General features: G+C 40.1%; 1 protein-coding gene across 2 annotated transcripts in view; it reads left to right on the top strand.

Moving 5' to 3' along the window:
• ABCD3 (ATP binding cassette subfamily D member 3) overlaps positions 1–15,825 on the top strand; it is a 44,932-nt gene that overhangs the window by 12,570 nt on the left and 16,537 nt on the right. The window contains exons 2-8 of one of the 2 annotated variants that reach the window (XM_081194033.1): positions 1,951–1,984; positions 3,733–3,831; positions 5,360–5,448; positions 8,756–8,825; positions 10,820–10,917; positions 11,093–11,216; positions 12,459–12,515. In XM_081194033.1, coding sequence (XP_081050159.1) covers positions 1,951–1,984; positions 3,733–3,831; positions 5,360–5,448; positions 8,756–8,825; positions 10,820–10,917; positions 11,093–11,216; positions 12,459–12,515 — 571 coding nt within the window. Of the gene's footprint in view, positions 1–1,950; positions 1,985–3,732; positions 3,832–5,359; positions 5,449–7,590; positions 7,661–8,755; positions 8,826–10,819; positions 10,918–11,092; positions 11,217–12,458; positions 12,516–15,825 lie in introns of both variants that reach the window. The other variant, XM_081194034.1, reaches the window with a different exon arrangement.

Genomic DNA, 15,825 nt, shown 5'->3' with positions numbered 1-15,825 from the left:
TGGAAAACCTGAATAATTTGAACCACTGATCAAAACTTCACGAAACCAATGGCATTCACTCCCACGGGAAGCAGTGATAGGATGGCTTTCAAAAATTGGATGGCTTTAAAGGAGGATTAGGCTAATTCACGGACAATAAGGCTGTCCATCATCATCATTTTATTTGTATGCCGCCTTTCCATAGTTAAAACAATGCTCAAGGCTACTAGCCATGATGGCTACTCTCTGCCTCCATGGTTGGAGGCAGTAATGATGGAAATCCCAGGAAGACAGTGCGTTGTTGCACTTGGGTTCTGCTGGAGGGTTTCCCACAGGCATCTGTTTGGCCGTTGCGATACTCTTGCTCTACTAGATAGGTCTGATTCAACAGGCTCTCCTCACATTTTTTAAAATTGGTACCAAACTTCCAAGTATTGTGCCCTTTGGTAGAATTGTAACTTCTGGCTCTCTCTGGAAACTTAGACTAAAGAAACTTTAATGGAAAAAAGGCCTTCTAACAGCTACATTTTGATTAGCAGTGTAACCTTATATGTGCAGTACTGTACTAAGAAGTAGATTCTACCAAGTCCAATGGGGATTTCTCCCACCTAAGGGAGTATAGGATTGCTGCCTAAACGGGAGTAAAGGATCTCATTGTGTTCGTAACTGAGTTGCACATTGTAGGCGACGTTGTCAGAAATAACCTGTGAACTGGTGCCACACCTAGTGAATCAGGTTGTACTAGAATGATTAACTGTGCGTCTTGTACTTTTAATCCTTTAAAGAGTACTGCCATAATTCCCCCAGGCAGGAATTTTAAGTTACAGCTAGTGCTGTTCTAGCCTAACCTGCCTGTCCCTGCGCATCATGCTCATACACACATGTGTGGATGCTGGGATGGGGGCAATACCAGCAGGGTGTAATTTACAGAGATAGTAAATGTCCCACCCCAACTCTATATTCTTTATATGGAACACATAAATGCTTATAACATGTGAACAAGGGCTGAGACATCAAAGGAACTTTCAGTGCTCAGTTGTGCAAATTATTTTTCTCATTAATAACGTTGATTTTTGTGTGTGTTCTTAAGTAATTTATAAACTTCCCTTAGGTATTCATCAAAATCTTTGAGCATTCTATGGTAACGACTTCTTTTGGATCATAGCTCTTGGATAATATATATCCAGAGCAGGGGGGAATATGTCAATGAAAATTACCTTTCTGCAAAAAAAAAACCACAACCCGACAGTGCTAATTTATGCTTTCTGCCCCCACTACCCTGAACACAATCAGGTGACCAACTTACCAGCCACAATGTATTTTGTGTCCTTTTTTGACCTCAAATCTCACCTATTTAGACTGATAGTGCTTATCTCAAGACTTACAATGTAGAACCATTAAAATCCAGAAATATTCTTGCAGCTGTTTATGCCAATTTTGTAAAATTAGACGCTGAAGCCCATATGAATAACTGTCCACCTGAAAGTGTGGGGTTCAGTTTTAAGGTTTCTTAAAAATAGACTCTTTCCTGGTAGTAATGGGAGTTGTAAGGATTTATAACTTTTTTTCCAGTCCAGCACAGGAGTAAATTAGTCAGGTGTCTTTAGTACATGAAGTCAGCAGAAATAATGTCATTGATATGAAAAGGTTTCCAGTAGAATATTTGGCCGCTTTAATGTTGCTAGCTTTTATGCTGAATAATTGAATTTTATACTAGAATTACATACCATGACAAAACAACAACAAAACCAGGGGGCAAGAGGGAATGCATAAAGGATGCATTTCCTCTGTGGTTGAAAATTGGCTTCTGTATGCCTTGTGCTAAACTGCTTTCATTTCTAAAAAACTGCTGTGTATTACTCTTGCCTAGTAAAGAAACAATTTAAGGTTTTTGATATTTTTATATGATGTCTTTTGAATAACTCTTCCTCTGAACCAAGAAAATAACTAAAATAATTATTCTGTTTGCAGAAAGAAAAGTGGAAAAACATTACCTGGCAATGAGGTGAGTCTTACTAAATTTGGCAATGTTAATGCAGATTAGGTGGTTGCTAAAATCTAGTAATTCCACCGAACAGCTCAATAAATTGCTTTGAAGTATAGTCTTTGTTCAGTTCAGTAAACAATAGTTTAGAAAAGGGGTTATTTACCTAGATTTTCCTGTTGTTTTTGAGTGGTGACGGTAGATTGACAGTGCAATTCTATACATGTCTGCTTGGAAGTAAGTTTCATTAAGTTCAATGGGGCTTCTTATCAGGTATGTGAATATAGGATCCTGACACAATTGGAGTAAATAATCTAAAATATCAATGTGGCTTTTCTGTAGTGTTTGCAAATGAAAATACTTTGGATAAATTTGTATCAGTTAACATTAATAAAATCAAGAAGGCATTCTAGAGCGTTTTGTACGGACAAGAGAAAGTATGTTTTAAATGGTGCTAATACTTAAGCGCCATACCTTTCTTTTCCTAGCACTCTGAAATATATCAAATAATACTGGTTTTTCTTTCTTGTCCATGTTTCGTAAAGCAAACATTATTGATGCTTTTTTGTTTAGTTTGTTTACCACTAGGTGACTTTTCCCCATCTAGCTTTAGTTTGGAAATATTGCAAAATGTGATGCCTATGTGTGCTGTTGAAGTCTGCTTCTGATGTAAAGAAGGGCCATGCACCTGTGGGTTTCGATGCCAGGATAAGGAGAGATCATTAATCCTTCCTCCTCTCCATGCAGTTTACACCTGCAATGAGCAGCAGAATAATTCTTTGGAAGAAAGCACCCAGACTTCCTGTGTGAGATATCAGGATAGAATAGGCATCCCCAAACTCGGCCCTCTAGCTGTTTTGGGACTACAATTCCCATCATCCCTGACCACTGGTCCTGTTAGCTAGGGATGATGGGAGTTGTAGTCCCAAAACAGCTGAGTTTGGGGATGCCTGGGATAGACTGCTTGCTTACTCATGAGTTGATCTGATTGGAAGTGCTGTAGCCCACTGCCTCTTGAAGTAGAACCTTCTCCAACTAGGTCCTTTATTGGGTGTGCATTGGCCGGCAAGAATCTTATGCGGCAACCTGGAGCATCCAAGCTATTGGATCCATTCATGAATAAGCACTGGTGACTGCAGGCAAACATTTTCCTCTTTGAAAAATGGAAGCTTATGTAGTTGTTGTAGTTGTTGTTGTTTAGTCGTGTCTGACTCTTCGTGACCCCATGGACCAGAGCACGCCAGGCACTCCTGTCTTCCACTGCCTCCCGCAGTTTGGTCAAACTCATGCTGGTAGCTTCGAGAACACTGTCCAACTATCTCATCCTCTGTCGTCCCCTTCTCCTTGTGCCCTCCATCTTTCCCAACATCAGGGTCTTTTCCAGGGAGTCTTCTCTTCTCATGAGGTGACCAAAGTATTGAAGTCTCAGCTTCAGGATCTGTCCTTCCAGTGAGCACTCAGGGCTGATTTCCTTAAGAATGGAGAGGTTTGATCTTCTTGCAGTCCATGGGACTCTCAAGAGTCTCCTCCAGCACCATAATTCAAAAGCATCAATTCTTCGGCGATCAGCCTTCTTTATGGTCCAGCTTATGTAGTATTTGGCAGATTTAGGCTTCCAACAGCAATTCATGTAGAATGGGTTGGCTGTTTCAAAGTGATTAAAATACAGTTGTGTGCATGGCATCTAATACAGTGCTGTCAGTTGACCAATATGGAATGCAAAAAGAAAACAGCAAGATAATTGTATTGTGTTATCTTTTCATGTGCAGAAAGAAGTCAAGAAAGAACGAGCTGTAGTAGACAGAGTATTTTTTGCGAGAATACGACAAATCCTGAGAGTTATGGTCCCTAGAACATTTTGTAAAGAGGTAAGCTGCAAATGAAGAACAATGAACCTGTCTAATTATGTTGCTTTTACCTGTCACCATGATTCTAATAATCTGATCACTTTCTGATATCATTTATATCAAACTATTTTCCATGCAGCCTTTTCAGTTACCAGAATTAAGTTGGGCTCAGAGTAATGGCTTACAATATGCATTTAAGCCTCAAATTGATGGGTTTCAATATATATTATTTCTCATATATCTGATGACTTAAAAATTGAGGTCACAAAAACTTTTTAAAAAACCTTTTAAAAATAGTTTTTATTGAAGATTTTTTTGTGTTACTAGCAAATAAACAAAAAAAGAAAAAGTACATATAGTGTCTCCACTTTCAAATCATAGTCTTTTTCACAGTTTGTTTGCATTCAGCACAACAAGACAATGACTTATCCCAGTCAACAGCATATGAATTGATATGGGTATACAACCCCCACCGCCCCCCGTCCCACACACATACAAACAAACCCGACTGCAACCAACTGAATATAACCAACGATGCTCTGGCCCCCAATCTCTCGCAATGCCGACAAAAATAAATATATATATGTAAAGAACCTACTGACGTGATGCTGACACAAAAACCTTGCATGAACACTATGCAATAGAACTAAATATCATTATTCCCTCCCCACAATCTCTCTCCCCTATTTTCTCTTTCCTTTCTCTTTTCCCCCAACTGCATAATGTTTATGACACCTTATTCATATGTCATTGAGAACATCAAGAAAATTGGGAATTACAGACCTGCTGTGAGAACTGAGCCTCATAAATATGGGACACATCAGTGGCTATAGATGAGATTTGCATAAGATGGTTTCCACGATTTTTCTTTAGCCTGGCCTTCTGTTTAATCCAGGTTAAAATGTTTTTCGGCTTTTTATTTAATTTTGCAGCATTGCGTCCAGATTTGCCCTTCCAAGAATGAAAGGGTCCTTCTATTCCAGTGGGGAAATCCAGTGAGGGGAGGGGGAGACAATTTGTGCCAATACCCCTTCTACCTGCAGCCCCCAACACTGCCTCTAAGACTTTTCTGAAGGGTCTCCCAACCCTTTAGAGCAGCATAGTTCAGGTAGGGGGCGGAACAGCTTTTTCCAGCGCACAGGGAGAAAGCGAGTCTGCTAAGATTGTTTCACATAGCATATCATGGGTAGAGATTTGCCTAGAGGCTGTCTGGATCCAACACATAGACATTTACTGGCCTTTTTCTTAAAAGAAACTTTTCCTGAGTCTCTGGTGAAGGCCAACTGAAACTCAGGGGCATGGGAGCCACCAGAAGTTTCCGGTCAGAGGATCTTAGTGATCAAGGTGGAGCATAAGGAATCAGGCAGTCCTTAAGGTATTTTGATGAAAGTTATTTAGGGCTTTGTGGATTAACACAAGTACCTTGAACTAAATGACTAAAATTTGTGCCCCGTCCTTTGTAATTGAAGAAAGACTCTAGGCTGTTTGTAGAAAACTCATTAAGGAATGATCATCTGTGAACACTGACAACTCACTTTACTTTTACTAGACAGGTTATTTGGTACTTATTGCCATGATGCTGATACTTCGCACGTACTGTGATATTTGGATGATTCAGAACGGAACTGTTATTGAAAGGTAAGCATTCCATATTTGATCCTTGTATGATATACTCGTGTGATGTATAAGATTGCAATAACTAGGGACAAAGGTTGCATAAAATGGATTGGCAGTAGACTTAGATTTAAAAAGATAATGGGATGGGAAGGTAAATTATTGTTCCTGCTGTGAGAATGAACCAAAAAGAGCCTCTGGCTCTTATTTCTCTTCTCATTCTCTCTTGTAGCTGTGTGGAAGAGAAGCTGTGAATTCTAAATTAACCACAGTTTGATCATGACTTGTTCTTACTAACAATAGTTAAAAGAAATCTCAGTTTACAGAGTTCAGAAGTCATGGGGAACTGTGACTAGTTTAAATTCAAATGCAGATGTTTTCAGGTTCTTCTCACATTGAGGAGGGGAATGCCTGGGCTCGAGGCTTGTCACAGCTCATTCTGGTAGCAGGAAACCATGCCTTCCCTCTGGCCCTGTTTGCATATAATAGCTTATCATTGTTTAGTGCTATATTTCCAAGCTGGAACAAGACTAAGCACAGCTTCATCACCCTCCCACGTGAACCTGAGTGTAACTTTGGCTGGCATAATCTCCTGCTCTCATGTTTTGTTTCACTTTTTCAGACACCTGGTTTTGCATACGAATCAGAGACTGTGGTTTAAAACATATTAATTAAATATTCCAGATTTATCCCCTGTGGCTTGAAGCTGGCTTGTTTTGAAGAATACAAAACAGAGTTTGTTTTAAACTACAACAGCCAGTTCCTACACCACAAGCTGAGATTACATGACAGGGAAATTAAACGCTGCAGAAGTACTTGTTTCAGATGCTGGGGGAGCATAAGTTTTTGCTCAGGCTTGTTCTAGATTATGCATCTCTCACTAAACCATGGTTTAGTGTGTTGCGCAAAGGGGACTGATACATCCATTATGCAGTCAGTGGCTTAGCTCATATGTCTCATTAAACCATAGTTAAAAACTTAAGTATGCTTAATGGGAATGAGTAGCATGCTGTGTGTGTCTGCTGAACAGTTCATCTTCGTTCATCTTCGTTCATCGACTTATGCTGCCACCACACCACTGCGAAGAGAGTCAGGGTTGTTGTGATGTCCGAATATGGTTTCTTAGATTGTCTTTCTCCAAATACAAAGCGTGAGCAGTAAAGCATGAACAAACTACGACACCGAGTTTGGACGTCATGACAAGCCAGACCATCTTGTTTCCCATCAACATGGCATGAGCAGGTGACTGTTCAGCATCGTGCTGCACATTTGCATTACAGCATAGTTTAACTATAGTTTAATGTAACAATATCCAATATGGTCCATCCTCCCCAGATATGTGGGACTACAGCTCCCATCATCCTTGGCTATTAACTATGCCTGGTTGGAGTCGATGGCAGTTCTGATCCATGACATCTCGGGGGGGGTGTGTGTGTGTGGAATGTTAGCTACTGATTTAATGTGATGTGTGAACCAGGCCAACGTAGTTATAATTGTCACAAGTGAAAGTTCAATCCAAGCAAACAATTAGTTTTCTCTGATAGTTGATAAGATACTGGTAGTGGGGAGGGACCAATTTGTGGCAAATTTCCTGTTGTACAAAATATAATCCAGGATAATTTATTTCTGTGGGGTATAATCTGCAAATAAAATGCAGTCTTGTAGGCAGAAGTGATATTCAGAGACTTTCTGTGTTTTAAAAGAAGAGGAATGTGCTTGAGTTTCGGTTTCTTGTTTGGGTTTCATAATACAAAAAATGAACCAATTGTACACAAAATACCATTTGACTTTATTATTTTTATCTTGCACATTTAGTTCTCTGCTAAATCGGTTGTATGTCTGTCATGTCAGCAGTAATGATTGTTGATATAGTGGTACCTCGATTTTCGAACGTCTCCGTTGATGAATGTTTCAGTTTTTGAACGCCGTAACCCAGAAGTAAATGCTTCCATTTTTGAACGTGCCTTGGAAGTCATGCCACACAACTTCCATATTGAGGCTTCTGTATTGAGTTTTCAGTTTTCGAATGTTTCAGAACTCGAAGGGTCTTCCAGGACAGATTACGTTCGAAAACCGAGGTACCACTGTACACTGTATAAATATATAATGGTGGTAACTCTTCAGTCATTAGTAGAGCTGTTAAATTGTGTACATTTTTTCTTGCAGTGCAATCGTAAGCAGGGATCTGTCGCTATTCAAGAAATCCTTTTTTAAATTTGTAGTTTCCATTCCACTGGTAAACAGATATTGTTAATATTAGCATGCACCTGTTACATTTATGCTGTGATAACTGACGCATAACTGAAGCAATTAGCTTTTTCCTTCCAGTTTATGTCTTCCAAAATTTAGTTTGAATAACGTCAACTAAATTGTACAGTTTATGGTGCTCCTGTGGCTTTTCCATTTTTTTTATTTTAATTGCTTCAGAATGTATGGTCTTACAAGTTGTACTGAATGGTGTCGGTTATCTTCACTGTTGCTTTCTACCTCTTCCAAAGTAAACCCCTTTGCCTAGGTAGAAGAGAGAACAAAGTAAACAATTCCCCAGCCTCTCTTCAGTTCTCATTCTAGATCAAGGCATTACCAAATGGTCAGAACTTCTCTGTCCTCACTGGATTTTTAAACCCTTGTCACCATTCACCTACCCATTCCTGACTTTGCCCTCTCCCCACCCTCCACTGTTTTTGGTTTCTCCTCACATTTTTTGGGGGGGGGAGGGGAACACACCTTTCTTCATTTCTAATCCTGCTAATCAAAACGTTTGGGCTCAGTGAGCCAAATGCTATTTATTTATTTCCAAACGGATCGAAACTGCCTCTTCAAGTGGTAGCCCATTATAGCTCCTTCCTCCCCCCATCCCGGTGTCCTGAGGTCATTGGGATGCATATTTCTTTGTGAACAGAAGCGGAACGATAGAGAATGAGGAGAGGACATGAGGACATAGTGATAAGTTGGGCAACTGTACATCGTGGAGGGGTGGAATTCAACACTGAGCTTGTTTGGTGACAGCCTTATTGTTTCCTTCCATGGAGAGAGAAAGCTTCCTGGAAGACCCGCAGCCTTCCCCATGTTAACAGCCTCTATAGTTAGTTGTTCTAGAGCTGCAGTGGAAACGCGGAGCAGGGTCTTGGTAGACCAGCTGTTGCTTTGTCGGCAGATGTGGAAGTGCATCTGTATGCCTGTATGGTGGAACTAGAGTCCAGCTGCTTTCTTTGTTGAACTTCTTGTCCTGTGTTCACCTTAAATGGCTTTCTACTTTGCCTTCATGGAACCATTGTGGGATGGGCTTTGCTTCCCTTACGCCTAACATTTTGCATGTGGTGGTTTGCAGTGCTATCATTGGCCGCAGCAGAAAAGATTTCAAGAGGTACTTGTTCAACTTCATCGCTGCTATGCCTGCTGTAAGTGTTGACATCGCTTTTGTAAACGTGACCAATTCCAACGTCTCAGATGAGCTCCAAAGTTAGCTGTTGTGTTTTAAAAATTGAAATGGCATGTTATTTTCTTTAAAAACAACAACAACAACAAAACTTCCGCATGCATCTAGGGTCATAATTAATCCCAAAGGGCTGTAAGAAATATATAATGCTTTAACTTAAAGGCAGTGAGATAAATTTGACTCCAGTTTAAAGGTTGAGGGTGTGTGTGAAATACTCCACATCCAGAGTATTTAGGGGTATAATTAATTTTTTTTTAAAATGCAGAAGGCAGCTAAGATGAAGAAATGTTAGCTATTCATGTTAGTTTATATTCATCCCTATGCAAGATTTTTAGTTGAAGAAAAATGTACATAAATATGTTATTGGCAACTGGTGAGAAGTGGTCATTAGAAATCCAAGGAGGGCGGGGAGGAAAGAAAAACAACTTTATAAATTTTCTTTTTTAAGAAGTAGAAGTAGAAACCTTCTTAAGTGTTTCTCATCTTTTTCTAACATACGACTCTGTTGGCATTTTTGGCCTCAAGGTCAGATGAGAAAGTGCTTTTTACAAGTGTTAGAATGTTTTGTAGAAAAATGCATTCTTGTTCTAGTGTGTTGTGACTGCAAAAAATATAGACAGGCATTTGTGTATACAGAGCAGTTAGATTAATAACTCAAACTTGGTGGAAAGCCTCAACAACCTTTCCACCCTTCTAAAATTCATAAATAGCCTACTGTGTGTAGCTCCCCCCATTAAACAGCTGAATGACATCCAGTAAGCCCTTATCAAGAAATTGAGTTTATTTGTAAATCAAGATAATACCCATATATGTTTTCTCTTGTTTGAGCTACTTGTTTAAGATGTCTACATTATTATAATATGAATACTGTGATAAAACATTAAAGTAATATGTTCCAACATAAATATAACTGAATAAGTTCCAACATAAAAATAACTGAATAGTCCTTCCTTCTGATGAAGTACATGCACTTTTCAGCCTTTAAACAGTGATATCACTTTGTGGCTGCAGGATTTAGACTAGGGATGCCACATGTAGTTGATGGATCAGATTACTAATCAATTTAATAATATATTTAAGAGTACTTGGACTTGAAATGGTGTCCCTAATTCACAGATGAGCAGATTCGCCATTTGCAGATGGCGAGTGCCATCTTAAAACAGCCGTTCTCTCCGATATGTGAGAGAAGAGGGGATGATTCAATGACACCTGTGTGCATCATCTAAAAGAATAGAGCATGGCTTGTATACAAAGGTGGTGTTCTACTAGTGGAAAACTTCACTGCTCATTAAAGAGCTGTTTCTGACCTTAGGGGAAAGTGCTGTATGAGAAATGTGGCCCCAAATCCAATATAACCTCTTCCATTTCTGGAAACTCTTGCACAACCAACCATAAATAAATAAATCATAAAAACAAAACAAACCCCATAACAGACACAGGAAGCTTTGGCAGCACACTGGTAACAAGACAACACCATTTGAATCCAGGAGTGGATAATCTTTGGCCCTCCAGATGTTGCTGAACTGCAGCTCCTATCAGACCTAGTAGACATAGTGAGTGGAAAGTTTTCTATTTCCTTACATGATATTTCGTGGAAATGGCACTAAAACACCTTCCACTCAGTTCTCTGGATCCGAGCTGGTGTTGTTGTTTATAACTATTTTGAATACAAATTTATGTAAGTTGACAACACGATCCCATGCATGATGCTCAGAGGTAATTCTTACTGAGTTTATTGAAGCATACTTCTGAGTAATCTTATATGAGTAATCTGAGTAATCTTGCAGCCCAAGATTTATTCAATGGGCGGTGATCCTGGTTTTTAATATGCCATCTGAGCTAACCTAAGGTGGAGGGTTTCATGCAGCTTAGACTTTGCCCTCTTACTGATGTGAAGAAGCAATTCTTATTTAACTTATTTGAGTTTGTGTAACATTGTACTGCTGCTGTTCGTAGATCTCCCTGGTGAACAACTTCTTGAAGTACGGGCTAAATGAGCTTAAGTTGTGTTTCCGTGTTCGACTCACCAAGTACCTATATGAGCAATATCTTCAGTAAGTGACTAATTTCCCTCCCTCCAATATTTTTAATGATTTAATATAAATTTAAATTTAAACCAGTCTTAAATCATGTGCTTAATTGTTAAAAATGCTATCAGTTATTTATAAAACGCATAATTCAGTAGAAAATGCCACATTAATCTAACTCGCTGTTTTCCACACATTTTAGGACTTATACCTATTACAAAATGGGGAATCTGGACAACAGAATAGCCAATCCAGATCAGCTGCTGACACAAGATGTAGAAAAGTTTTGTAACAGTGTAGTAGACCTGTATTCAAACCTTAGCAAGGTAAGATTAAAGAGGAGCCATTCTTTGGTAATTCCATAATCTGCATAATTAAACATCATTTTAATATTTGTAGGATAGAAGTATATTAATATCAGCGTGTAACTGTTTAGCATAATCATTTGTATTAAGACCAGCATATCATTTGCATTAAGTCCAGCGCATTACTTGATTGAGTCAGCCACATCAAAGATAGTTATAGTCCACAAATTATTAGGTACTACACTGCAAATGTCTTCAATGTCTTTCATTTAGGGCATGTCACATGCAACTGAAGTAGTTTCAGTTGAGCTGCTGCTTCTTTCCACACATTCTGTTAAGCAGCTTACAACACCATGTTTGCAATCTATAGCTTCTTGTCTGCCAAGCCACATCAAGGCCCAGACGGTTGTCTCTCTTGTTTCAGTCCTCTCATAAACTTGAAAGACTTTCTCGGAGACAGTTTGTAGACAGCTGTTGAGCAGACGACACAAACTGAATAGATAGGCTGAATAGATAGGATGGTGCATATTACTGTCTTAAGTTTTGAACTCTTCGTTTTCTACCGTAGATTCCGGCGTATAAGACGACTTTTTAACCCCAGAAAAGAGGTTAAAAAGTCAGGGGTTGTCTTATACGCCGGGTATGGGTGGCGCGGAGCTGAGCCCGCCCCCCGCTGCTGCTGTGGCGGCTCAGAAGCAGCAGCAGGCTCCGCTGCACTCCAGGCGACTTTCTCCCGGCACGGAGTCCGCCCCTCCCTGCCTCTGCTTCGGAAGCAGCGGGAGGCTGGCTCGGCTCTGTGCCGGGAGAAAGCCGCCCAGCGCGGAGCCCACCCCCCATGCTGCTTCGAAAGCAGCAGTAGGGGCGGTGGGCTCCGCTCTGTGCCGGGCGGCTTTCACCCAGTGCAGAGCTGCCCAGCGTATTAGGTGACTGGGCTTAGAAGACGAACCCACCGAATTGCAGCTGCCAATTTGGGGGGGGGTGTCGCCTAATACGCCCAGTCGCCTAATACGCCGGAATCTACGGTAAATCCAATGATGTTATGTATTGAACTATGTCCAACCACTACTTAATAAATGGAATGTCTGATTTCTTGGAGAATGAATATAAATCTTATATTTCAGTGTTCTGTTGGCTAATTTGGCTGTGTTTATTTGCAGAACATGATAGTTTATTTAGAAGTTGTGTACTTTTTGGACTTTTTGAAAGTTGTGTGTCTTTTTTTTTTGGCCTCATGATAACTAATATTAAACCTTCTCTTAACAGCCATTTTTGGATATCGTTTTGTATATCTTCAAGCTAACAAGTGCAATAGGAGCTCAGGTAAGATCACATTTTTCGTCATGTACAGTAATTGTTCTGCAAATGACCCATTTGTTCTACAGCACAAGCAATGTATTATCAGGGAACTTTCTATAGATCTAGTATTCAGAAACATTTGGAACCAAAGCATTAAAAAAAATACACAAACACTCCAGGCCATTTTATTACGCAACTGCTCTTGAAAATTTCTCAAGTCAATGCTGATGTCACTGGAAATATGTTGAAAGATGAGGGGAAGCCACAGTTGAAACTTTATAGGCTAATTTCATAACATACAGACAAACAAGTTACAAGCGTATACAATCCATGCTCTCTTGGAAGGTGACTGCATCATAGCCAAGCTGTTGAATTTTCATTGGCTTCCATATCTGAGCGGATCTAATGGTTTGCCAATAGTTCGACGTCACTTTTTGTGGAAGTGTTTGTCCTGAAAACCCCTTATCCCATCTGAGGTTGATTCAACCATGTGAAAAATGAAATTATCACATGTCTGCATTCTTTCCAGTGTGTGGTTCAGCTTGCTGTGTGCTAAGTGTATTTTTCCACATTTCAGCTGGTAGACTTTAAATAACCTATTGTTATCCTTTTCTGGTAATAAGACTCCACTGCATTTGTCCCATAATTCAGCACAACAGAAATACCATTAGCTCAGGCTAAGGTTCTGCATCTTAATGGATTCATTGGTACCGTAAAAGAGAAGCCAGGGCTGTCCATACTAATGTTTTGTTCCGATACATGCAGCTGAGAATTGTAACAGTCTTCCTTGGTTGTATACCTGGATGCTCAACTGCAGTGAATCCCTCAGTAAAATTTCACTAAGGCTGCGATTTTATGCAGATTTACCTTGAGGTAACTCCCACTGGGCTCAGTGGAACTTCTGAAGAGATTTGTATAGGATTATATTACTAATTTTCCCAGTGCCTCCTGCAGCCCGTCCTGTATCTATTGGTCTCATCAGTATATTTCTTTGAGAAATGTTTTCTGCAGTGTTCATTTATCCCCAAAAGGTAACTTTTTCCTTGAATAACTGTGTTGAGCAATCCCATTTGTGTTTACTCAGAAGTAAATCTCACATTGTTCTGTGGGACTTATTCCCAGTTAAGCGTGGATAGGATTCCAGCTTTAGGTTAGAAAGGATTTGAATATATTGTTGTCAATATAAAATAACACTGTACATGCATTCCTAAAGTCTTCTTTATTGCAGGGAGCCATACATACAGATACTTTTGAAACTTTCAGAACTCTTACTCAGTTTTCTTGTGTTCTCCCCTACTTAAGATACTTGAGGGAAAATCAAGTATCTTAAGTAGGGGAGCACTCAATAAAATTGAATGAGGGTTTTGAAAGTTTCAGAAGTATCTGTGTATATGGCTCCCTCTAAATATTTTAGTAGGGGTGAACTCAATAAATTGAATGAGAACACTAGTCTGGCTGAGCTTTGAATAAGGATTTTAAAACCTAGTTGCCTAGTTATTGACTTCAAAGGGAAGACTTGTGTGTAGCTTAGCTTTGGAAAACTCTGTTTGGAGATCAGTAGCCCAGTTTGCTCATCACAATAAATCGTAGATTAAAATGACATACCGTTTGGTGAAAATGAGCAGCATGCTAGTGCATACTATTTGTTCACATTAAACCATAGCTTGTTTTAAACTGATTTAACGTGATGCTCAAACTAGGACAATATGATTTTTACGAAGTAAAAGTTTACAAGATGACATGCAATAAATCTCTTACAGGCATTAGTAAATCATAAAAATAGAACTGGATCTCTTTGGGTGCACTCATTTGTTAGAAGTTAATTATAATAATTGAAGTAAATAAAGTAATTAAACTATTTTATGCTATTAATTGATTCTAATCTAATCAATCATAATATGAAGTGTGCACACCTGAATTCTTTATCTTCCTTAGGAAACTGTACTAAATGTCACATTTCATGTTTTATTATGATTTTCCAGCAGTGCATTGAGAGGTTCTATGTAAATAAATGTTACTTCATCAGTGCAAGGTTGCAAAATGCTCTTTGCATGCAGATATTTCACCAATATTGAATGGGGCAGGTCTGCTTGCATGGAATTTGTGTGTCATTGGAGATTTCAATTGTAGGCAATGTTCTTAAGTACCGTATTTTTCGCTCCATAAGACACACTTTTTCCCTCCTAGAAAGTAAGGGGAAATGTCTGTGCGTCTAATGGAGCGAATGCCTACGGATGGCGGGGGGGGGGATCTGCTGCAGTCGCGAGCAGAGGATCCATGGTTCCCCTTCCTTTTCTCCTCCGTGGCTCACTTTGAAACAGCAAAGTGGGAGAGGAGCCGCTTACACCCTGTCCGGTTGGCTCCTTTAAAGCTACCGTGCTTTCTTTCCCTCCCTCTCTCCCTGGCTCAGAGAGCTGAAAAGCTCCTCCACACACCCCACAAGTGCTTCTTCTCCTTCAGTGTTTTTCCTTCCCTCCCCATAAACCGCTCTCCTGCGTTGTTAGCAGCCTCCTTCTCCACACACCCCACGCGTGCTCCTTCTCCCCTTAAACCCCTCTTCTGCATTATTAGCAGCATCCTTCTCCACACACCCCACGCATGCTGCTTCTCCCCTTAAACCTCTCTTCTGCATTATTAGCAGCATCCTTCTCCACACACCCCACGTGTGCTCCTTGTCCCTTCAGTGCTTTTCCTTCCCTCCCCACTTAAAACGTGGTTACAAAGCATGGAGCCTCAGGATTTCTGCACTGGGTCACCCCAAATTCACCATCAAATCACATAGCATATCCATGGCTACAGCCTGCAGAAAAAAAATCACACAGCCACTGTTGCCTGGGGCCACAGTGGTGCAAAAACGTGGTTAGAAAGCACGGATCCACATGGATACTCAGGATTTTTGCACTGGGTCACTCCAAATTCACCATTAGATCACATAGCATGTCCATGGCTACAGCCTGCACCAAAAAAATCACGCACCCACTGTTGCCTGGGGCCACAATGGTGCAAAAACGTGGTTACAAAGCACAGATCCACATGGATCCTCAGGATTTTTGCATTGGGCTACCCCAAACTCACCGTCAAATCACATGTCTGTGGCCACAGCATGAACCACAAAAATCATACATCCACTGTTTCATTCAGAATATTTTTTTCCTTTTTTCCTCCTCTAAAAACTATGTGCGTCTTTTTGTCAGGTGCGCCTTGTGGAGCGAAAAATACGGTAATTTCTATGCAAATATGTCTTCAATGTTATACCCTTTGAACAGTGTGTGTTTTATCCTTTATCCTTCTGTAGATAGTTGCCCATAAAGGGGGGGGGGGACTTACACATGTC

This window comes from Podarcis bocagei (assembly GCF_964188305.1).
Source record: "Podarcis bocagei genome assembly, chromosome: 5".
Taxonomy (NCBI): domain Eukaryota; kingdom Metazoa; phylum Chordata; class Lepidosauria; order Squamata; family Lacertidae; genus Podarcis; species Podarcis bocagei.
Note: the sequence above shows the minus strand (reverse complement) of the source record. Positions and strands in the feature narration are given on the sequence as shown.